This window comes from Lichenostomus cassidix, chromosome 10 (assembly GCF_008360975.1).
Source record: "Lichenostomus cassidix isolate B80296 chromosome 10, HeHo_3.0, whole genome shotgun sequence".
Classification (NCBI taxonomy): domain Eukaryota; kingdom Metazoa; phylum Chordata; class Aves; order Passeriformes; family Meliphagidae; genus Lichenostomus; species Lichenostomus cassidix.
The window spans coordinates 5,775,387-5,798,054 of record NC_139491.1 but is presented as its reverse complement, the minus strand read 5'-3'; the positions used below and the strand labels follow the sequence as shown (position 1 = coordinate 5,798,054).

General features: G+C 45.5%; 1 protein-coding gene across 5 annotated transcripts in view; it reads left to right on the top strand.

Annotated features, from left to right (window-relative positions):
* The window catches only part of CHD2 (chromodomain helicase DNA binding protein 2), an 84,680-nt gene that overhangs the window by 51,694 nt on the left and 10,318 nt on the right, over window positions 1-22,668 (top strand). For all 5 annotated transcript variants that reach the window (XM_085070394.1, XM_085070395.1, XM_085070396.1 and 2 more), the window contains 26 exons: window positions 803-864; window positions 2,197-2,319; window positions 2,632-2,778; window positions 3,625-3,758; window positions 4,400-4,625; window positions 5,361-5,461; window positions 6,119-6,163; window positions 6,314-6,489; window positions 7,171-7,295; window positions 7,915-8,131; window positions 8,739-8,828; window positions 9,752-9,942; window positions 10,944-11,132; window positions 11,604-11,766; window positions 12,139-12,291; window positions 12,780-12,851; window positions 13,944-14,093; window positions 14,689-14,837; window positions 15,350-15,446; window positions 16,175-16,267; window positions 16,747-16,920; window positions 17,834-18,009; window positions 19,463-19,504; window positions 20,467-20,606; window positions 21,335-21,473; window positions 21,612-21,762. In XM_085070394.1, the coding sequence (XP_084926520.1) occupies window positions 803-864; window positions 2,197-2,319; window positions 2,632-2,778; window positions 3,625-3,758; window positions 4,400-4,625; window positions 5,361-5,461; window positions 6,119-6,163; window positions 6,314-6,489; window positions 7,171-7,295; window positions 7,915-8,131; window positions 8,739-8,828; window positions 9,752-9,942; window positions 10,944-11,132; window positions 11,604-11,766; window positions 12,139-12,291; window positions 12,780-12,851; window positions 13,944-14,093; window positions 14,689-14,837; window positions 15,350-15,446; window positions 16,175-16,267; window positions 16,747-16,920; window positions 17,834-18,009; window positions 19,463-19,504; window positions 20,467-20,606; window positions 21,335-21,473; window positions 21,612-21,762 (3,525 nt within the window). The remainder of the gene's footprint in view (window positions 1-802; window positions 865-2,196; window positions 2,320-2,631; window positions 2,779-3,624; window positions 3,759-4,399; window positions 4,626-5,360; window positions 5,462-6,118; window positions 6,164-6,313; window positions 6,490-7,170; window positions 7,296-7,914; window positions 8,132-8,738; window positions 8,829-9,751; window positions 9,943-10,943; window positions 11,133-11,603; window positions 11,767-12,138; window positions 12,292-12,779; window positions 12,852-13,943; window positions 14,094-14,688; window positions 14,838-15,349; window positions 15,447-16,174; window positions 16,268-16,746; window positions 16,921-17,833; window positions 18,010-19,462; window positions 19,505-20,466; window positions 20,607-21,334; window positions 21,474-21,611; window positions 21,763-22,668) is intronic.

Here is a 22,668-nt window from a genome sequence, read left to right as displayed (position 1 = left end):
ACAGCTGAATATTGTGGCAAAAAGCAGCTAGAAGTGGAAGATTTCCAGTAAGCGTGTGGAGCAAGCAATCTTGGAGGCTACTTCTGTCATTTTAATACTTCTTTAGAAACCTTCAGTTTTGTCCCTGCCTATTTGTGTTTTTTGGGGGAGAAAACACAAGGAGAAAACACTAAGGAGAAGTCATGTTATCTGTGTGGTGATTTGTTTTCATGGTTGACTAGTTTTTATGAAAATGGGGTTGTGTATAACTGGCATAAAGAGATTATTTTAGCTATCGTGGTCTGTGGGAATTAGTGACACCCACTTTTAAAATAGTACAGCAAGTAGTTAGAATAGCTCTAGATATATTTAGCTAGAGACACTTCACTGGTGGAGACCATTAGGATTAGGAGGAAGGAAAGCAGCAGGACGTGGCTCTGACCCAATCAGGTCCTTGGTGACTTTTGCTGTGGGAGAAAAAGAACAACAGCAAGGCAAGGACACTATTTTGATGAGAATATTGCCTTTCTATGACAGTATTTTTATTTCATTCCTTGTGGGAGGTTTGTGTTATGAAGGCAGAGATCAAAATGCATTTTTTTGGGATAAATTCACCTGTGGGTTTGCAATCCCTGGGCTGTTGCACACACTTCAGGTCTGCCTGGCTGCTGCTGAGGTGACAGTGCCAGGAGGTGGCTGCTCTGCACCCAAGTGTCCTTCAGGCTGCAGGGAAAGGACCCATGGGCACGTGTTTCACTTGCATCCTTGAGGAGCCAGTCCAGAGTGAAGCCTACAACCTGATTTTCTTTCTTTTCAATTGAAGGCAAGTAGCGAATCTGAAAATGAGAGCCCAAAAAGAAGACGCCAGAAGCAGTTGAAAAGAAAGTAAGTTTCTAAGGAAAGGGTTTTGAGTGGTGATGCTTTGGTTTCTTTTTCAGAACGGTAGCACACTGGATTGTTTGATAGGAGTTGTCAACATGGAGAGCTTGTAAAATAAATACTTTATTATTTCCAGTAATCATAATTTGGATTACTGAAATTGAAGTATGAATATGGATCTATAGATGGATGCAGGTTTCCAACTTTTGTTTGTGTTTTCCTACTGTGCCTGTCATGGAATCTGAATGAGTCAGGTTCACTTTCTGTTGTCAGTCTTTCACTTTTCCATCAGGTTACTGATTCTCCTTCAGAGATACTTTAAAAAGTTTAATCCCTTCTCCTCCCACCTTTTTGATTAACTGAGAATAAAATGCCAAATTATTATCCTCTTTTATCTTTTACAACCCTCTGTTAAAACAAAAGAACTTCCATAAAGAATGCTTTGGATGTCTGAGCACCATAACTGGGTTCACTTACAGTCATATTTTACTGCCTTTTGCCATCTAAGAAGTACCCTTTAGTTTTTCCAAACACTAAAGTAGAGTAGGGAGCTATGAGCTGCCTGATGGAGAAAATCTAAACACTGCCACATGATCCTGCTTTCTGTCTCCTGCATCTTATCTTTTAACTCTTCATTTAGTTCCTTCCATCAGTGCAGGAGGGAAGATGATAAAGCACAGGGAGGACTGTGGTAGTATGGATCTCTCCTGGGCAAGGGAATGATCCTTGTGGACTCTCCATATCCCCTTGGAGAGAGGAGGGGATCCTCCAAAAGGCATTTTGGAGCTGCAGCTTTGTTCTGAGTTGCCCACAGAGAACATGCTTCCTTCCTCTAATGGTACAATGTGACTTGGCTTCACACTTGGAAACTTGGCAGGAGAATTTAGATGGCAGGAGACTGGTTATTCCATTTTCTGGGCTCCAAGGAGCTCATGTAACTGTGCATGTTGGGGATCATGCCCTGTGACAGTGAGCACTTCTCTTCAGATCCCTCCAGTCCATCTCAAAAATGCAGAAATAGAGAAAAAAAAATCATCAATCAAAGCCCTTGCCCACCCAGGTTCAAGAAGTACAGCTATGCCACCAGCACATGGTTGTATGTGGTAAGAGCTGCTGTCAGTCCAGGCAATCCTGCCACTGTGTGAACAAAAACCCAGGTGACTGAGATGCCCTCCTAAAAGCAGAGAATCACACCATAACATCCCCCGTGCATTGCACTGAACAGCCAAGGGTGCAGTTTTGAAATTTTTCCCTGCAATTATGGCCCTCATGGTTTGTTCAGCCAAGTATTTGAGTGGAAATATCATTGCCCTTCATGACCTACATTTCTGACTGCAGAATTAAGTGGAAAAGAGAGGTCTCTGCTGGAGAAGAGGATGAAGATGGAGGGGAGCAAGGCACCAGTGGAGAGAGTGAGCCTGAACCGAAGAAAATTAAAGCAAGAAGACCTGTCCAAAGGAGGTAAGGAATGGTTGGTTCAGTCTATATTTCTGCCTGTGCTGTGTGGAGAGGAAATCTCTATTTGTCACTAATGAATGTGGATTTTCCCTGCAATATTATCCTTGTTTATGACCTAGTAAACCTAGGGACTAGTTACTCCCTCATCTTCCCATCTCATGCTCCAGTGAGCAATAAATAGAGTTGTTTCCATGACAGAGCAAACTAAAACCCTTAGGAGTTTAATATTTGAGATTCATGCTTCCTTAAAGACTTACTAAAGCGGATGTTTACATAAACCATCCTGTATTATGGCTTTATTAATTTTTATTTTAGAACAGTGGCCAAAACTGGTGTTAAAAAGCCCCACAAAATCCAGCGTGGGAAGAGAAAGAAACCAGACTCATCTGAAGATGACGATGACGACGAAGACGATGAGACCCCCAAGAGACAAACTCGGCGAAGAGCAGCCAAAAATGTCAGGTGTGAAGAAGTGTGGGGTTGCTTGGGGGTGGGAGCTGGTTGGGAAAGAGGGGCTACTGGGTCCCCTGTGTGGTCCTGCAGAGCCCTGTGGCTGAGGTGTGGCTCTTTTGACAGGTTCATGCTGGGAACATCCGGGTTTACCTCGTTTTGCCATCTGTGAAGGAGGGAGTGTTTACCAGTCCCTCTTAGAGAAACGTGAGGAGGTTTGCATAATGTTTCTAAAGCACTCTCAGATGAGGTTAATAATTGCAAATAGTAGATGGAAATGAGCAAAGGGGGGAGCAGCTGTGCTGGATTGGACCAGTTGTCTGAGAGTGGCTGATAGGTAATGCCTTGGGGCAGAGTGTTGAGACATGGTGAAGGTAAAGTTTTATCCATTCCCTTGTCACCTTTTGGGCAGTCCTAATATGGGACTTGCAAAGAGCCATCCAAATGATGTTTTGTGGTGCTTAAACATTCATCAAAGATGAGAAGTGCAGTTCCTAGGGAAGTGCAGGCACCCATGCAGCCTTTCAATGTTCTGCAACCTCCATAGAATAATTCCCTCAACAGTGGAGACTTTCTCTGTTATGCCCTTGCTTCTTCTGCAGAGATTGTTCCACCTTATGAATTCATCTGATGCTGGTCAGAAAAACTATGGGCAAAACAGAGGATTTGTCTGATAAAGTGTATCTATCTGTCTTGGGGAAAAATACTGACTGGATGACTTAAGGCATGTGTGTGCTGAATGTGCATTAAACCACAGGATAAATGCTGGAGAAGGTGCTCCAGTCTGAGCCATTCTTTGTGTTGGTGGGCTGGGAAGACTCAAGCGTTTGATATCAGTTTGGTTTTGATCTTATTCAGCTACAAAGAGGATGATGATTTTGAGACGGATTCTGATGACCTGATAGAGATGACTGGGGAAGGAGCTGATGAACAACAAGACAACAGTGAAACTATTGAGAAAGTCCTGGACATCAGGCTTGGAAAAAAGGGAGGTGTGTGGTTCTGGAAGAAGCCTTTATTTCTGATGGCAATCGCGCGCGCTCACGGTTTCTCTTGAGCTGGTGCAATGCTTTTGCAACTTCAAAGTGGAGCCAAGGGTTGTTTCAGTTCTTTTCATCTTTTCCTCTATGCCTCTTATTTATGTCTTGTAGTACGTAATAGCTTTTGTAAAATATAATACTTAAAATCCTAAAATCTCTATAGTTTTTGTGCTCAGCAGCTTTCATTTAGCCTGCACACTTTTTAAAGATGCAGCCATTGTTCAACAATTCCTGCTTTTCTCTGCTTTGAAGTATAAAACAGATCTTCTAGGAGAGTCAGTTTTCATAGTCCCATTGACAAAGCCTATGTTTTGTTCTCAAAGCCTTACAAAAAAGTGTTTTTGTAAGACTGAATGGTTGTGAACATTTTCAAGAGACCTTCGAATTATACTTAAAGAAAAGCTACTTATGACAGATTTCAAAAGATCCTGTTGTATGGAAAACTTTGCCTGGCTGATAGTGTTGCAGAATCTGTCCGATGTTCTTTGTGCTGCCACAAAAGATGTATTAGCAGAGTAACTTTCTGCTCTAATGCAGTTCATGTCCAGTTTTTGATAACGAGAGTACCAAATGCAGGCTGGTTTTTCTTGCAGCCATTGGTGCTTCCACCACAGTGTATGCAACCGAGGCCAACGGCAACCCCAGCGCCGACTTCGACCCGGAGAAGGATGAAGGGGAAGTTCAGTACCTGATCAAATGGAAAGGCTGGTCATACATCCACAGCACTTGGGAGAGCGAGGAGTCCTTGCAGCAGCAGAAAGTGAAGGGCCTGAAAAAGCTGGAAAACTTCAAGAAAAAAGAGGAGGAGATCAAGCAATGGTAGGCTTCACTGCAACCAGCGATTTGGCCTTGGGCAAATAGTTTTTAGCCAGAAGTTTGTAGAGTCATTACTGAAAATGTTTGATTTCTTCTTGCAAAGTGTGTTTCATGTGCACACAGTCTGTTTTTTCTTTGCCTGCTGAGGAACATCCTCCCCTCACAGAAATGATGTCTGTGGTGTGAAAAGTTGTAAAATGGAAAGGACAAGGCATGAAATCCACACTATTGCCACTTCCTAGGCTTAAGAATTGGGAGAGCTGACAAAAAATAAATGGTGCACAGATTTGCATGGCCCAGGAGGTGCTGTGAGGGCTTGCAGCCTTATTAACCCTTGTTAATTATGGGCTTCTCTATGTGCAAGTTTTTGCATCAGTTATTGTCCAACTTCCCCAGGAGCTATACGGGAAGCTGTGTTGTGTTTCCAGAGTGCTAAAGCTGGAGGATCAACTTCCATCTCTATTTGATTCTGGTTTTGAGACTGATTCTTGAGTCAGAATGAGGCAGCATTTATCAGGCAGATAGTCTGAATATCTGTAACATTTGCTTCTCAGCAATAATTTATAATTATAGGAAATTTAGGAAACATGTCCTATAAACAGTAGTTTGCTCCAATTACTTGCCAGAATGACAGAACCATAGAGGAAAATAGATTTTCTGGTATCCATGAGCACTACGATAGAAGCATTATAATGGGTTTTTTTGTTTGGTTTTCTTTTTGGATTATTTTACATCTAGGCTGGGCAAGGTATCACCTGAAGATGTAGAATATTTCAACTGCCAACAAGAGCTGGCTTCAGAGCTGAACAAACAGTATCAAATAGTGGAGAGAGTAATTGGTAAGTGGAGCCAAGGCTTTGGTAAAGGGGTGAAGTAGGAGTGGGAGCTTTAAACTCCGTGTGACAGCAGAATGAGTCTCTCCTCTTCCTTGTCCTCCAGTATCCCTGAAGAAAAACTCTGGAGTTTAGTGTATTTCATTGTCTGAAATTTATGAATTTGGACAGTAGAAATCTAGGTTCACAGATTTGTATTTACAAGCAATACAAATCAGGCACTATCCTTGCCTGGAGTGTGGGATGACACACTGTTTTCCAAGGGGTTGCTGAAATTGTTGCTGCTGAAATTCTTTGGCTTCAACCCTTTGGGTGTAAGGTGTCCAAAGCAGCAGTACAGGCCTGACTTTTGTGAGGACCACTTTCTGTGGTGTAGTTGAGGATGTGGTTAGAATGCAAGGCAGCTCAGGAGTGAGATTTTCATGATTAATTAATAAAAATAAAACCAGAACGTAGTGAGCACTTTGATAATATCACAGTCCTGTCAGTCAGACGTGCCAGCACTCAGTTGCTTTGTGAATTGGCTTGGGGTGGTGTTTAACCTATTTCCAGTAGAATTTCTACAAAAACGTGGGTGTGTGTCACTGATCGCCTGCCCTGCTCCCTCTGCTGGCTGCCAGCATTTCAACCCTCCTTTCCCTTCCCTTCTCTCTCCAAACACAGCTGTGAAGACCAGCAAGTCTGCCACGGGACATTCAGATTTCCCAGGTAAAAGAACTTTTTTTTTTTGTCTCTCTACACTTTCTCCACGAGCTAAGACCTGTCTTGTGGCTGCCTGGGGAGTTCAGCCTGTGAACTGCGCTTGTGGTTCAGCCAACCATAGGTGCTGAGATTTGGGCTTTTTTGCATATTTTACAGCAAACAGTCGCAAAACATCCTCAAATGACCCTGAATACCTGTGCAAGTGGATGGGGCTGCCCTATGCCGAGTGCAGCTGGGAAGATGAGGCTCTGATCAGCAAGAAATTTCAGCACTGCATCGACAGCTTCAACAGTCGTAACAACTCCAAGACGATTCCCACGCGGGACTGCAAGGTTTGCTGCCTTCTCTTCTCTCCTTTGCTGGGTTCCTCCAAGCTGGGGGAAGATGCAAGCAGTGGGAACACGAAATTTTGTCAGGATAAATGTCAGAGAACATTTTCCCATCCTCCCACCTGTGTTTGAAGGGTTGTTTGCTGTTCTCATATTGTACTTCAGGCAGAGATGTGAGCCCCTTCGAGTTTCATTTACTCTGTGCACAGTGAGAACGTTATGTCCCCCTGGGGAGTGGGAGGCTTAATTAATCCTTGCAAAATGCTTCCTCCTAAGAAGGAGCTGCAGCAGTTTTAATATCAGTTGGATGAAAAAAACAGCACACCTGGGAAAAGAGGAAGCCTGCAAGATGCTGATACAGTGAAGGTGAGAGACAGAAATAATGGGAGAAAAAACAAAAGAGAACAAAGAAGGAAGTGGAGCTGGTTCCAACTCATGTGTATTTTGTGCAGCTTACTGCACTCCTGGGGGACTCAGAGCCCTGATCATAGAACCAGAGAGCAGCAGGCAAATCACAAGAAATGCAGACACAAGCACTGGCTAAGGAAACATGGATGATTTGGATCAGTGAAGAGATATGCACTCTTTACTGAATTCATAGATTTCATTGCTGAATTTTCATCCTTTCAGCTACTGGCTGGTTTGTCTTTCTCTTCAATGAACTTATGGCAGCATCTTTTCCAGGTGTTGAAGCAGAGGCCAAGGTTTGTTGCCTTGAAGAAGCAGCCCTCCTACATCGGCGGGGAGAACCTGGAGCTGCGCGATTACCAGCTGGAGGGCCTCAACTGGCTGGCTCACTCCTGGTGCAAGTATGTACAGAGGCTGTGATGTTCATTCTGGAACTCCTGGTTTTTGTCCCAGGAGGATTTGGCACTCCTGTTTTCAAGTGAGGTTTTTACCTGTGCTCCTTCTGCAGCCTGAAGGAATTAAAATGTTGTCACGCCCAGCTGCACTACAGGCACTGCAAGCAGGAGCTACCTAAAGCATGAACTTAAAAAACCTTGTGTAAAAACAAAAAGCATTTTCTCTGTCTGGGCCTGTTCATGTGCTGAACGGGGCTGTTGCATGAGCCTGGTACATATCAGCCCGAGATTTCCATTGATTTAATGGGAAAAAAAGGGTTTCTGGCTCAGTGTGCTTATATATTCATTGACATCTTTGGGAAATGTCCTAAATTTAAGCCACTGATTCCCCTCTCCCTTTGCCTTTTTTCCTTCAGTTGGAGTCATCACTGTTAATTTTTGCATGTTATTGTGCCATGTTCAGTGTGGCTTTCATTGGGATCCACTTGGAAGTGTTCAAATAACTGTTTTTGCACTGCCCCTCTCTGTCCTTGTCATGGATTGCTGTTCATGTGGAGCACAGTAAATGAGTAGTGGCAGAATCATGCACTCAGACAGCATTTTTGTGTGTTCTCCTCTCTCTCAGGAACAACAGCGTGATCCTGGCTGATGAAATGGGCCTGGGCAAGACGATTCAGACAATATCATTCCTGTCCTACCTGTTCCATCAACACCAGCTGTATGGCCCTTTCCTGGTGGTTGTGCCCTTGTCCACCCTCACCTCCTGGCAGAGGGAGTTTGAAGTGTGGGCACCTGAGATAAACGTGGTGGTTTACATTGGAGACCTCATGAGCAGGAACATGGTGTGTAATCAGAGAGCACTGGGTGCAAAGCAGTAGCTTGTGTGTGATGTTTGTGGCACGCAGCTGGAGAGGCTGGGGGATAGTGCTGGCAGCACTGCAGGCTGCTGGAGCTGGTGGAACTGAGCATGTGGGTGTGTAATTCACTGCTGCAGGGAATTTTCTGCCTTATTTTCCTTCTTGGAGTGAGTGCAGGAGTATTGGCTTCTCTGAGTCTGGAAGCCAGTACTGCTCTGGGCTGAAATATGCAGTGAGGAATCCAGCAGTGTAAAAGTGCTTTGAGGAGTCCAAGAGTGTACAAATGCTTGTCTTCAGTGTCTGGAACTATTCAGACAATGGAGCACACAGGTGTTGGGACTCTAGTGGTGTCCACAGTGAGCTAATGTGTTCTTTAATGTCACAACACCAAGCTGGCCTTATTTTGTTAACTGTTGAATCCTTTGTGCACTAAAACAAGTTGTTCCTTTGGCACCTTGAGCTCATCAAAGGGCACCTTGAAACAACAGGGTTTTGGATGTGGCTGGAGTGTCTGGCTACAGCTACACTAAAATAACAATTGTTACCTCTTTCCTTTTGATGACATTGGTTGAACTTTTGTCTCCCCTCACAGATACGTGAATATGAGTGGATCCATTCTCAGTCTAAAAGACTGAAATTCAATGCACTTATCACAACATATGAGATCCTCCTCAAGGATAAGGTGAGTAATGGTCCAAGACTGTTTTTACTTAGACTTCCTCTCATTTTGAAAGGGGAAAGCTAGTCCTCAGCTAGTGGGTTGCACCTCTTCCCTCTGGTGATGGAGAACTACAGTTAGTATTTGCTTTTGCTTGTCAGTAATGCACAGGGAATGTGTGACATGTTACAGTGTCTTCACTCTTCTACTGCACCCCTGTGCTATTCTTTTTACATACAAGACATCTGGCAGTATCCAGGAGTAGCTGGATTTTTACCTGGATTAGTTTAGTTTAGGTTTGCTAAGAGAACAAGCCATTACACTGAACCTCTGGCCACAACATTAACAGTATCTACATTTTTACATCTAGGAGAAATCTGTCTGCTTAGGAAATACTCATCAGCCCTGTCAGTGCATCACTGAGTCCTAGCAGAAAACAGAAAGCTGAAAAAAAAAAAAAAAAGAAAAACCAAAAAACCAAAAAAACCCCACCAAACAAAAAAACTAAAATCAAAACTCTTGGATTACCTCAACTTTTTAGGCTTGTTCATCTGCTCTCCTGTTGTTGCTCCAGAGGTATTAGTGCTACCCAGGGCCCCAAGGGCATGGAGAAAGAGGGGAGTAAAAAGCTGGGGAAGGACTGTGCTTTCTGGGTAAAGCAGAGGAGGATTAAATAGGGGCACTTGCTGCAAGAATACTGAGATACAGCAGGAGTATTGTACGGCATGATTTTCACCTTTTCCTTCCTGGGAAGGCACCTTGGTCCCCAAATTTTGTTAGCAAGAAAATCCTGTGAGGGTCCAGCCACAGGGCTGGGCAGGACACCCCAGACAGCACACACTGCAGGGCTTTCTGGCCTTGGAGAGAGAGACACATGTGCAAGGTGTGGGGCCTGTCTGACCCAGCATCTCCTCAGTGCCTGTGTTTTTCTCCTTCTCTTCCTCCAGACTGTTTTGGGAAGCATTAACTGGGCGTTTCTCGGCGTGGACGAAGCCCATCGGTTGAAAAACGATGACTCCTTGCTGTACAAAACGTTGATTGATTTCAAGTCCAACCACAGGCTGCTGATCACTGGCACCCCTCTTCAAAACTCGCTCAAAGAGCTCTGGTCCCTGCTGCACTTCATCATGCCAGAGAAGTGAGTCTCCTTTTGGGCCTTTCAAGAAATATCTTGATCCATTCTCATCTGTTAAGTCGCTCAAGGAATGCAGAATGGCAGCAATCCCTGAATTAAATCTCTGAATTGAACTCACTGGTGTCACAGCAATGATAGCAGAACAGACATTAGTGGGGAAAATCAAAGGTTAAATAACTAACACTAGGAGTATTTCTGGTAGCAAACTGAACAGGGAAACCTGATACATGCCTTTCAAACATGTCTGCTGTCTTCCAGCCATCTCTAAAAGGCTAAACTTGTTTTAAGCAATCATCTCAGCCATTTCTGATGTTTCCAGTACACTGTGGTTCAGGCACCTCTGCCAACCATTTCATGACAGCTCTGGGGGTGCTGTCTGGTTGATTGTGTGTCCACAGTGTAACAAATGTTTTGTTTTCTTTAAAATAAATTGAATTGTGGGCATCTCTGAGGCTAAGGCAACCATGCCCCAAAGGTCACTGAAATTATGTTTGAGTGCAAGAAGAGCTGTCCCCCAAATTCTTTTTGTTGGATCACAGAAGGAGTGAAGGAGAGGTTTGAGGTCTCCCAAGTGAAGGAGAGCAGATGTCTACATTTCAAAGGAGCTGTCAGAGGAAGCAACAATCCCAAAAGAGCCTTCAGAGCAGGGTAGAGCAGTCCAGTTGTCAAAGCCCAGCCTGGGGGAGGCACCGTGGAAAGTTCAGAAACTGCTGCCAGGTAAATGACAACAGAGCAAAAGAGTGGAAAACTTGGGATTTTGGGTCCTGGGAGTCAGTATGGAGCTCAAATATAAGATGTTAGGGAGGCATCTAAGCCCAGAGAGCTTCTAGCTTTACCACCCATGTTTAGTTAACCAGAGCAGAGTGAACCTGTTGTCTTCCACTGTGTTTCCCTTAAACTGGTGGTCTCCTGTCTTGTTGTGCAGCAGGTATGTATCCAATTGATGCTGTTTGGTGCCATAAGAGATATTCTGACCCTTCCCTTCTCCTCCTTTCTGTTGCCAGGTTTGAGTTCTGGGAGGATTTTGAAGAGGACCACGGGAAGGGTAGAGAGAATGGTTACCAGAGCCTTCACAAAGTCCTGGAGCCATTTCTCCTGCGCAGAGTGAAGAAAGATGTGGAGAAATCTTTGCCAGCCAAAGTGGAGCAGATCCTCCGGGTGGAAATGTCTGCTCTGCAGAAACAGTATTACAAGTGAGTCACTGAATAAGTTACTGGGAGTGCCAGTAGAAATGGGAACATCTTTCTGTGGGCCTTGGGAATGTGGATACTGTGGCCTTCAGAGTGCCATCACCTGTAGTACTGGGAGCTTCCCAGGAGGAACTTGAGGTGGGGTAGTTGGTATCTTTCCTTCTGGGAGATGTTTTTGTAGAGTGATACAGTTCAACTGGCCAGCTTTGCAAGACAGAGGTTATGTCTTTTCTTGGGGAGCAAAAATATGCACAAAATTGTGATGCTGTTCAATATTAAACTGTGATAATATTGATAGGAAAGTATGGTCAGGGTTTTTAGAGAGGAAAAAGCAGTATCCTGTAAGAGAAGTGAGGAGAGATGGAGGGAGGAAAGTAGACTGATGCATGAATGAGCTGTTGCTGAAGATTTTGTTCCTCCAAGACTCTGCTCTGCACTGAGAAATGATCTGGACCTTCATTTTCCTACCTGCAGGTGGATTTTGACAAGAAACTACAAGGCTCTTTCAAAGGGAACGAGAGGAAGCACATCTGGCTTCCTGAACATTGTGATGGAATTGAAAAAGTGTTGCAACCATTGCTACCTTATCAAACCTCCTGAGGAAAACGAGAGAGAGAATGGCATTGAGACCCTGCAGGTGAGTGGTGTCCTTGGTCACCACCTTTTTTCCTTAAGTTTAATCTCCCTTTTGTCCTCCCAGCAAGATAATATCTGGTGAAGCTTTACCTTCTGTGGCTTCTCCTTTAAAAAGAGTGCTCACAGCTGAGCTACTTGAACCCTCAGCCCTCCACTTCCACTGTAGGCAACATTTTGTGACCTTCTAGAGCAGGAGCTGCAGGCAGTAAAGATCTATCTTGTGTGATTCATTGTGTGTGGGCTCTGCTGTGTAAATCCAGATGATTAGATTAAAGATGTACAAGAAATGCATGACCCCAAAGGGAGCATGTCTATGCTGGTCTCTGTGTAATGTACAAAAGGGTAAGGTTGGAAATGATGGTTATTTCTTCAGTCTCTGATCAGGAGCAGTGGAAAGCTAATTCTCTTGGACAAGCTGCTGACCAGGCTGCGAGAGAGAGGCAACAGAGTACTGATCTTCTCCCAGATGGTGAGGATGCTGGACATCTTGGCAGAGTACCTGACTATCAAACACTACCCTTTTCAGGTGAGAAACATCAGCATGGGAAACAGTGGGGTCCTCTTGAAAGTGTAGGAAGATGTATAGGGAGGCTGAGCAATGGGAGCCACTGAGCTTCCAGAGGTTGGTGGCTGGGATTACAGGTGGTGCTTACTGGAGGGAGCTGGGATGTCCCTTCATTTCAGTGTGGCCCCATCTCTGCAAAACCCCTCTGACAGGCCCCTGCTTTGGGCTGTGTGGTGTGATAAGCCCTGAGGAGAGGACAGTGAGCACAGGGAGCCTGGCTGGGAGCCTGTAACGGGAGCTGCGGTGTCACCCGCTGTGCCTGTTCCCTGAGCATCCCCCAGCCCTTGTGACACAGCTGAGGCAGTGCAGTTATTTTTAATTGGTGGCTATTTTTAACAATTAAACGCTGCAGGCAGCAAAGGGGGCTGTAGGGCTCACAGCACTGGCTGCAGCAGTCCCTCAGGGCTCCTTTACCTTCTTTCTTTTCTCATTATTGCTGATTTTTGCAGCGCTTGGACGGCTCGATCAAGGGGGAGATCCGAAAGCAGGCGCTGGATCACTTCAACGCCGACGGCTCCGAGGTACTGCAGTCCTGGGCAGAGGGTTTGTGGCTGAGCCACAGGTTGTGACTGACAAGAGGGGATTAGTTCAGTTCAGTTCTTTTTACAGGACCCCAGGTACTTTTAAAGACATGGATATGGCAGGTTTTGCAGCTAGCCATATTGCTTGTTTTAAATCTCCCACGTCCAAGGAACAGGGCTGCAAGTCACATCTCCAGAAAGTCCTGAAGAGGCTGGAAAGAGCCAGAATTTAGAAATTCTCTCCCTATGGTCTGGAGAATGAGATGGTTTCTGAGTGATTCCAGTCTGAAGCTGGTTTTGGATATGAAATGGCAGAGGCAAAAGGATGATTTTAAGTGTTGGCAGGCAGTGGAGTCTGGTGTTGGAGGTGACAGTCTCCAGTGTAATAGGAGAGGGCATCTCAAACCTCGTCTGGGCTTGCTGACTCACAGTGACTGGTGCAAGGCACTTGTTTTTGTGTCAGTCAGCCCAGCTGTGAAATACCTTTCCTCACCCCAGAAGCCTGGGCTGGAATTCTTGGCTCACCCAGGACTTGTGAAAGATCGTGGTTGTGGGAAAGTTAACAAAAGGAAGTTTGAGTGGGGAAGGAGCAAGAATGCCCATAGAACCTGCCCTTTCCCCACTCCTGAGGGCACCCATGGGGGCTCAGGCATCTTGGCTCTAACCTGGTACAGTCTGTTCCTTGCTGCTCTCACTCCTAACAGGGTTCAGACAACAAATAGCAGGTGTTTGCCTGCTGCCTTGGTGGGAGTCTGGTGGGCAACATGGTCTGACCTTCAAAAGTGGCTCCAGGGTGCCCTTGCCTTGAGCTGCTTGTGTTGCTCTCCCATATGGATTCATGCCTGGAGTAGCACACCCTTCACCCCTGCCAGCACTTCCTCACCCTGGGTCTGAGCTTAAAGACTGGTGGTGCTCAGCCTGCACTAGCAGGGTGTATAGGAAGGAAATCCTTCTTCTGCTTTAAGAAGCATGAGTGCAACAGAGCCTTCTCTCCATTTTCCTTCTACAGCTTTTGAGTCACCATTGCTATTTTATGCCCACAATTACAAGCTGGTTAACTCATGGATGCTTTTTTTTCCTTTCCCTTCCCAGGACTTCTGTTTCTTGTTGTCAACACGAGCTGGGGGGCTTGGAATTAATTTGGCCTCTGCTGATACTGTTGTTATCTTTGACTCGGACTGGAACCCTCAAAATGATCTTCAGGCTCAAGCCCGAGCTCACCGGATTGGACAAAAGAAGCAGGTCAGGAGAGCTGCCTGGGTTGTTTTCCCTGTGCCTTCAGTGTGTGCAACAGGCTCTCAGCTCACCAGAGCTTCTGAAAACATGGGCTTTTTGTCCCAGTCCTTGCTCCAGAGAGTGCTGCCCAAGGGAATCTCATTTAAAAACTAGGAGACAAAAAATCAGCCCAAATTTGCCAGGTGCCAAGTCTTTCTGTTGGCTTTGAACAAATCAGAACCCCAACCTGTGGCATTGCACTTCTCAGCCTAGTTCTAGTGGACTCTTTTCTTTTTTGCTCAGAAAAACTTAAAAAGTAGAGCATCCACCTTTGCTAGGGGTTATTAGATGTGTGAAAAGCTTGGTGCTAGTTTGAATCTAGAGTGATTGTTTCTGAAGATTTTTACTCTGTGCCTAGGCACACTACAAGATCTGTGTTAACCATCCTGATTTTATCTGGATCTCCTGAGATACAAAGAGAATGTGCTTGTTTTTCTTCTGGAAAAGCACATCTGTACATGAAAAGACCATGTCAGCAGCCCAGTGAAAACAGCTGAGGGATGCATTGCTGTATCAGCAGAGCATGTCCAGGAAATAGCTGTGTTGTCTTTTTGCCACTCAGGTGAATATTTACCGCCTGGTCACAAAGGGGACAGTGGAGGAGGAGATCATTGAGAGAGCCAAGAAGAAAATGGTGCTGGACCATTTGGTTATCCAGCGTATGGACACCACTGGCCGGACTGTTCTGGACAACAACTCTGGGAGATCCAAGTACGTGGCTGTGTCAAGAGGCAGGAATGTCTGGATCATGTGGCGTAACCACCTTCACCTGCTGGCATTTCCTGATATTTATTTGATAGGATACAGGGCAGAAGGCTAATGAATTATGGGAGCTTCCACTGATTTGGCTTCTGCAGCCATTGATTTGGACACATAGGATAAAGATGATCAGAAATGAAAATCTAGTTTTAGCGCATTTCTAGTTTTTTCTTCTGCCTTCCACCCAGAGATCATCCTGGTCTGAAGGAACCTGGTTGTGGAACAGCTGTATTTTGGCAGTGATGTCAAATTCTCTTAATTTCCCCCCAGCAGATGGAGGTGGTTCCCATTGCAGTCTTTGTCTGTGCTAGAGCAGGAAAGAGATTAATAACAAAGCTTTTTATAGTACTGGGTAGAAAACCTACTCCTTGTTTCACTTAGGAAAAACTTTGGTATGGTTTTGTGCTGTAGCAGTTCTGACTGAACAGCTCAAAACACCTTTTTCTTCTCTTTTGTTCTTGCAGCTCAAATCCTTTCAACAAAGAGGAGCTGACAGCTATTTTGAAGTTTGGAGCTGAAGATCTTTTCAAGGAGCTTGAAGGGGAAGAGTCAGAGCCTCAGGTAGTTTGAAATTGAAATCACATAGCAGTTTGTAGTGCTCTGCAGGTCTGCAAGAGGGACTGTGTGTGGTTGCTCCTGCTTTGTTCTTGCCCTGTGCACGAGAGCAGGTTGGTGAATAGGACATGTGGGAGTCTGGAGAAGCTGAAGGCAGAATCTGGGGTTGGAGGGTTGAGGAGAGCCTTGTTGTTGGGGATTAAATAGTAATGCTCACCAAGGGAATCCCTTGGCTCCTGAGGATTCATTAGCTAGTGACAGCACAGCCTGCTGCAGGCTCCTCTCCTTGCCTCTTCTGAGCACTTGCTCAGCATCCTTTTTTGGTGGTTCTGAGCAAGGCAGGAGTCAGCACAGTGCAGTGAACAGGTCGCTCTCTCCTGCCTCAGTGCAGTATTGTTTGAGTTTAGCACTGAGTGTTTTGACCAACTCTCCTAATGGCCCAAGCAGCAGAGCTTCCCCCCAGGAAAACAGTCCACAGTTCCTACATCTCCCTGCCTGGAAATTTTCCCCACTGTTGGGAAAAGTCTTGATGGTCATTTCCCTCTGTTCTGCCACCTTATTTGTACTTCGTTGTACCACTTGAAGACAGTTCATCCCTGCCCTGGGGGGTGACCCCCTGCAGATATTTGCACTTTATTTAGCTAATATCAGCACACGAGTCTGTTCTCAAAGCCTCTTACTCCCCGCTGTGCTCGGCACCCTCCGCTTTATCCCTCCTTCTCCCTGACTGGCAGGAGATGGACATTGATGAGATTCTGCGTCTGGCTGAAACACGGGAGAATGAAGTGTCCACCAGTGCCACTGACGAGCTGCTCTCCCAGTTCAAGGTATGAACCCCCAAGCTCTGGAGTGGGGTGTGGGAATGTGGCTCCACACATCCTGCCATGCTGGTGAGGTCAGTAAGAGGCAGGAACACCTTGGAAAAATCACAAGTTTGGATTTCAAGGGACTTTAAAGATCATCCAGTTCCAACCCTCCCCCTCCCCCAATGTAGATATTAATTTAATTTCAAGTAAGTGGTTTTGAAGGCTGTGAATAAAATGCAGAATTTACCAAATTTGGAAACAAACCCAATAATTTACAAATACTCAGCAGTACTTCTTAAACTGCACGTACTTCCTCAAAAGCTGTTAGTCCAAAGACATGGCAAGGGGCCAGGAATGTAGTGACATAGGGATCAATTATGGAGTAGTTATGGAAGTGTTGGCAGAATTCCTATGGAGAAGGAGCTGAAGCTCAGCAGACAGCTCTGGGGTGTTCCTGCCAGGGGAGGGAATTGCTAAAACTTCTCCTTTGCTTGTAAAAGGTTGCCAACTTTGCAACCATGGAGGAGGAAGAGACAGAGCTGGATGAGCGGTCCCAGAAGGACTGGGACGACATCATTCCAGAAGAGCAGAGGAAAAAGGTGGAGGAGGAAGAAAGGCAGAAGGAATTGGAGGAAATCTACATGCTGCCTCGAATCCGGAGCTCAACTAAAAAGGTACAGCCCATCTTGAGGGGGTGAGAGGCAGGAGGTGAGAGCTGGCAAAGGGAATGCTCAAGGGAAGCCTCCTTGCCATCTGAGCTTTTTTTCCTCCTCCAAAATTGGTTGGCAATAAAGCACAGAGGTAGCACATTGACCTCTTGTTGGCATCGTGCATTGGACCAATGGTTAGGGATGCAGTGGGAGGGCCCAGACTGGGTTTGGTGTGACTCATCTCATTTTAGCAGACAAAATGAAAAGAACCTGTAGTGACCACAAAGCAGAGTATCCAATTGTACTGGATTTTGCTGCAGATTATGCAACTTTCTGGCTGTTTCTTTTCTGTGGGCTCCCTAGCTCCCTGGGTGGCTCTTGCCTAAATGTGGATCCTGAGGGCCAAAGGAGATGGTGCCTTCCCAAGTTCTTCTGTAGGTAATGGGATCTACCCAATCCCAAAGGAAGCTGACTGTGCAAGGATGCTCTGCTGGGACATGGGACTTTAAGGGGTTAGAACTGTTCTCTGGGAGGAGCTGGGGAAAAACATCAAAGTGAAAAATACAGAGAAGGATAATTCATGCTGGATGAATCCAGATTCATTTCTGAGATGTCCTGGCTTTCAAAATAGTCTAAGGGACTGTGGCCCAAACCCACAGAAATCAATATTTTAATATCTCTTAGTAGATCAAAATACAATTGTGAAACTGGTGGCTGTAAAGGGAGGATGACCACCAGAGCCTCAGCCAGCTGGGAGCTGCAAGGGTGTGCAGCCTCTCTGGGTTGGTTACATGGGCTCCTCCTGCATCTTCAGGAAAGGACGCCGAGGTGTTCTGCAGTCCATTAAATAGTGCCAGTGTGTGGAGGGACAGAAAAGGTGGTTATCTGGTTAGATTAGCAGATGTTAACTGTCCTACTGTTTCTCTGGTACGTGCAGGCTCAGACAAATGACAGTGAATCCGATGCAGAGACCAAGAGAAGGCTGCAGAGATCATCTGGATCAGAAAGCGAGACTGACGATACCGATGACGAGAAGAGACCCAAGCGCAGGGGACGTCCTCGGAGTGTTAGAAAAGACACTGTGGAAGGCTTTACTGATGCTGAAATTAGGAGGTCAGTGCTGAGCACAAGAGGCAGTTCAGAAAACAAATATAGAAATCTCATGGAGGTGGAGAAAATCCTGGATTAATCCAGGGAGCATTCACCTGTAAGCACGTCAGTGGTTTGCTGGAGCTGGTTCACTGGGGCAGCTTCTGCACCTTTATATAATTCAGTCTACTCCCAGCTGATGACCTTAACATCCAGGTCAGTGCAAAATGGACTGGGTTGCCTTAAGTCAGGCAACAGTGAAGCTGGTACCTTCCTAAAATTAATCCATGTTGTAACTGCCCTTCATGGGCCAAGTGGATTGAGCTAATGCTGTATAACATGTGAGGTCTTAGGTGCCATGAACTGCAGAGCTGGAGAAGCCAAGGGCTCTGGCCTTCCTGACATTTTTCTGGCAGTCATCCTGCTGATTTAAGCTCAAAGTGAAAGGCAGGCTCTGGCAAAATGACCCCTTGAGAAGCACTGGTCCTGCTGATCTGAGTAGTTGTGTGTCAGTCCCTGATGTCACCTGGGGGCTGAATCTCAGAACATTATTTTCTTTTCCTGTCTTCTAATTTTTGAGTTTCTCCTAGAGATCTTTGTCTTACAGCTCTGCCCAGATGTTCAACCAAAGATGGAAAAGAGGACTTTATGAGTTTTCCTTAACTCTCTCTATCTCTGAGCTGGTGTATTTTAAAGCAGGAGATGTCACAGTTCTTTGGCTGTGGTTGCTGCCCCATAACCATCTTGAAACCATGGAGCAGGAAGGACATATTGCAATATGCAATATAATAGCCATTTATGTTATTGTGATGTAGCAGAAAGAGGCTGAAAGAATGCAACATGAAAAATAGAAGGCAAAAAATTAACTAATTTTAAAAATAATCTGTAGTTGTAGCCATTCTGTCTACTCCCAGCTTAAGGCAATGTTTGATTGCAGCAACTCTTGCCCTAAAGTTGTGTCAGCCACAGCAGGGATTTTCACAATGAAAATAAGACATGAAAATAAATGGCAAACCTTGTCTGCAAACCTCTGTGATGGATGGAACCACATTTGGCTCTTCTGTGATGGGTTGCTACATTTACAGCCTGAGCTTTAAAATTACTGACGACATTGATTTAATACCCCTTTTCTTCCTGGAAAAATGGAATTAATAATTACCAACATGATGTGAGCCAATGCTTTTTTCTTCTTTTTTTTTTCTTTTCACTACAGTTACCACTCATTTTTGTTCCTCATCTGTCAAATACTCAACATGCATAATAATGTTGTGTTCTTCTCCAGCCAAGGTCACAAAACTCTTTGTGGGGGCTAATAGATGAGGCTTCCCAGTGCTGAGGGGTGCTGAGCTGATCAGTGGGGAATGCAAGGGTGATAATGTGACAGGCTGTAATTAATACATGCAAGCATATTTGTGATATTGGACCTACTTTTTATGGCAGTTATTTCAGTTTTTTACTAATTTTTTTTTCTCCTTAGGTTTATCAAGGCTTACAAGAAGTTTGGATTGCCTCTTGAACGGTGAGTCCCAAGCTGGCTCTGCTCCAGAGGGGAAACATGGAGGCACACTGTACTTCTGAGCACAGCCAGACACACATTGCTCTGGGTGTTTGATACAGCTCCACAGACAGCACAAGCCATTCTGTCATGCCATAAGGACCCCAAGCTGTGCTGTACAGTCCCTGGTGTCTCTGCTGATGGCCAAATGCTGGCCAAAAACCAGCTGGAGCAGTGGTGGCACCGGGCTGTAACCCAGCAGTGTCCTGCTGGCAGAGTCCAGCCCTTGGGGCATTCCCACTCTGCCCAGAAAGGAGAGGGAGCAGCTGTTGGAACAGCAAATGCTACCCAAAACACTTGCCAAGCTTCTCTGTGCATGTTAGCCTCAGGACTGAATTTAGAGCATCTTTCCCTACTCTATCCCTCCTGAAGGGAAACAAGGAGAGGCACTGTCCTTGAACATGGATCTGCAAAACCCTGTGCTGGGTCTGGAAAGGTCTCAGGGCTGAGGCAGAGTTCCCTGAATGTATTCTAGGAGAAAAGCAGTGTTTTTTCAGCTGGTTGTACTCTTGTGTTGTGAAACACAAGGCTTGCGTGTGAGTCCTGATGTTACTGACTTCAGGCAGGCAAAAGGGACAGCAGATGGCAGCTTTGGACCATCAAATGGAGATAATATGGAACCTCAGGAAAAGCCTGAGGAAGCACTGGAGAGTCACTGAGGGTCCCTGTTGTCCCCAAGATAGAAAATTCTCCCCTTTGCTTTAGTAGTAAAAATTCCAAAGGATTCGATCATTTTTTCTACATCAGTACCGCAGCTATTAGACCAAAAAAAAAAGAGACAAAAATTGGGTTGTTTCCTGCACCAGCTCAACTCATGCATGTTCCATACATTCATATCTGTACATCACTGGGCTGTGAAACAATTGATTAGGAAGTGACTGAAAGGTGATATGCTGAATCAAACACAAAACTCTTCCCTTTGCCAGGTTGGAGTGCATTGCCCGGGATGCTGAGCTGGTGGATAAGTCTGTGGCTGACCTGAAGCGGTTAGGGGAGCTCATCCACAACAGCTGTGTGTCAGCAATGCAGGAGTATGAGGAGCAGCTGAAGGAAAATCCAGGGGAAGGTAGGCAAGAGGGCTGTTTCTGCTGTTATGATGGTTCTGGGAGTATTCCATGGAGCTGGTGAGGAAACCATTCCCATGCTGGACAGGGAGGCCACACTGTGCCTTAGAAGCAGTGAACCAGAACACATTTAAACCCCCCCATCTCTGTCAGGCAGCTCTCACCAGCAGAGAGAAACCCCTGAGCTTTCTGCTCAGACTGGAAAGTGCCAGTCTGGTCTGTCAGCTTCTGCTGGACCTGAGTTTTGGTGGGGAGAGGCTGAAATGATCAGCTTATTTAATGCTGGGCTACAAAGCAAAGCAGATGATATTTTAACTGCTCCTGGGACTGGAAATCAAACTGGTGCTGTGTACTCCTTGGTAAAACTGGATCAACAGTTAGCAATTCCCAGAGCTGGAATCACTACCCACTCTCTGTATGGCTGTTCTGTGCTGTTGGTTAGGAGATACAGGGTCAGGGATAGATTTTCTGCTGTGTGTCTGCCTGTTGCAGCTGGACAAAACTGCTGGAGCAACAGCTCCAGTGTACTTAGAAGTATTTTTAAGAAAATGATACTGGGAGGTGTTTAAATTGCAGATCTAAGCGAGTTAGTGGAAGAAAACTTACATTTTGGGTCTTATGTTTAAATAAGAGGTTGCAGGCAAGGTCTTGATTACTGTCTGTGAAGCCATTTTACAAACACTCCTTTCTGTAAGAGTTCTCTAAATTGCTGTGTTTTATTGTTGAACAGGGAAAGGACCTGGGAAGAGAAGAGGTCCTACTATCAAGATTTCTGGTGTCCAAGTCAATGTGAAATCCATCATCCAGCATGAAGAGGAGTTTGAAATGCTGCACAAATCCATTCCCTCGGACCCAGAGGAAAGGAAGAAGTGAGTTTGGCTAAGCAGGCAATGCAGAAACAAACTCAGGGAATTTGGATTTTGTAGTGGAAAGAGAATAGCCTGGATGTGTGGATTTGCTTTATCCTCCACAGCATTAAAAGTAGCTCGTGTTTGAAATGCCTTTAGGTACCGCCTGACGTGCCGTGTCAAAGCTGCTCATTTTGATGTAGACTGGGGAGTGGAGGAGGATTCTCGCTTGTTAGTGGGAATTTACGAGCATGGTTATGGAAACTGGGAGCTAATTAAAACAGACCCGGAATTGAAGTTGTCTGATAAGGTAGGTCGCTTTGCTTGGTGCTTCCATTGGGTCCATTGCAGTGTTCATTGAGAACATGCCTCATTTAGTCCACAAACAGATGTTTTAGGGTTGTAACTGCTCCAAAAGTCATGATAAAATAAGAATGAGGAAAACAGTGACCTTCATGGCATGTTGCATGCCTGATGGAAAGCAGGGTTGTGTCATTTGGTGGGCAGTACCAGGTGAACCACTCTGAAATGATGCAGGGAGAAAATGGCAATGCTGGTTCCACCCACAGGACAGAAGAGGCTGCATTGCACAGCCGTGACTTGATGTTTCCTTGAGCATCTCATAAGAAGCTGAGTGTGAATTTCTGAGTGGAAGTAATTTTTCACAGATTTGACACTGCTCATGTCAAGGCTGGTCTGTGTTAGCTCGGAGGGTATGGTTACATGACTGGGAATGGCAGCACAGCCAGCTGGAAAGCCTCCATCTAGTTCCTCTGTTCCTCAGTCAGCCCCACAAGAACAGTTTACAGAGACCATGCTGAAGTGATCTGGGTTAAAAATAAGCCACCATTCGTTGTGTCAGTGTGGTGGAAAGGGCATGGAAACTGCAGCACAGGGCTGAGGAGCACCAGGGATCTCCACACCAGCTTTTCTGCCCACGTGCAGCATTCTGTGACATCCCTGCTGCTGCTTCTAGCAAAGATCAGGCTGTGCCTGAGAGCTCTCCCTGTGTGGAGCTCAGAAAGGCATTTTGCAATGGAAACAGCTGCCTGAAACACGCCACCCATTTTCCAGGGAAGTGTGAAGCAAACCTAGTTGACAAGCTGAGATATTTCCTCCACAAAGTGTCACCTTTCAGCCTTGTTTTCCCCTGGAAGTCGTGCATCTGTGCCCCTGCTGTAGGAATGTCTCAGGTTACCAGAGTGACTGGGCTGCT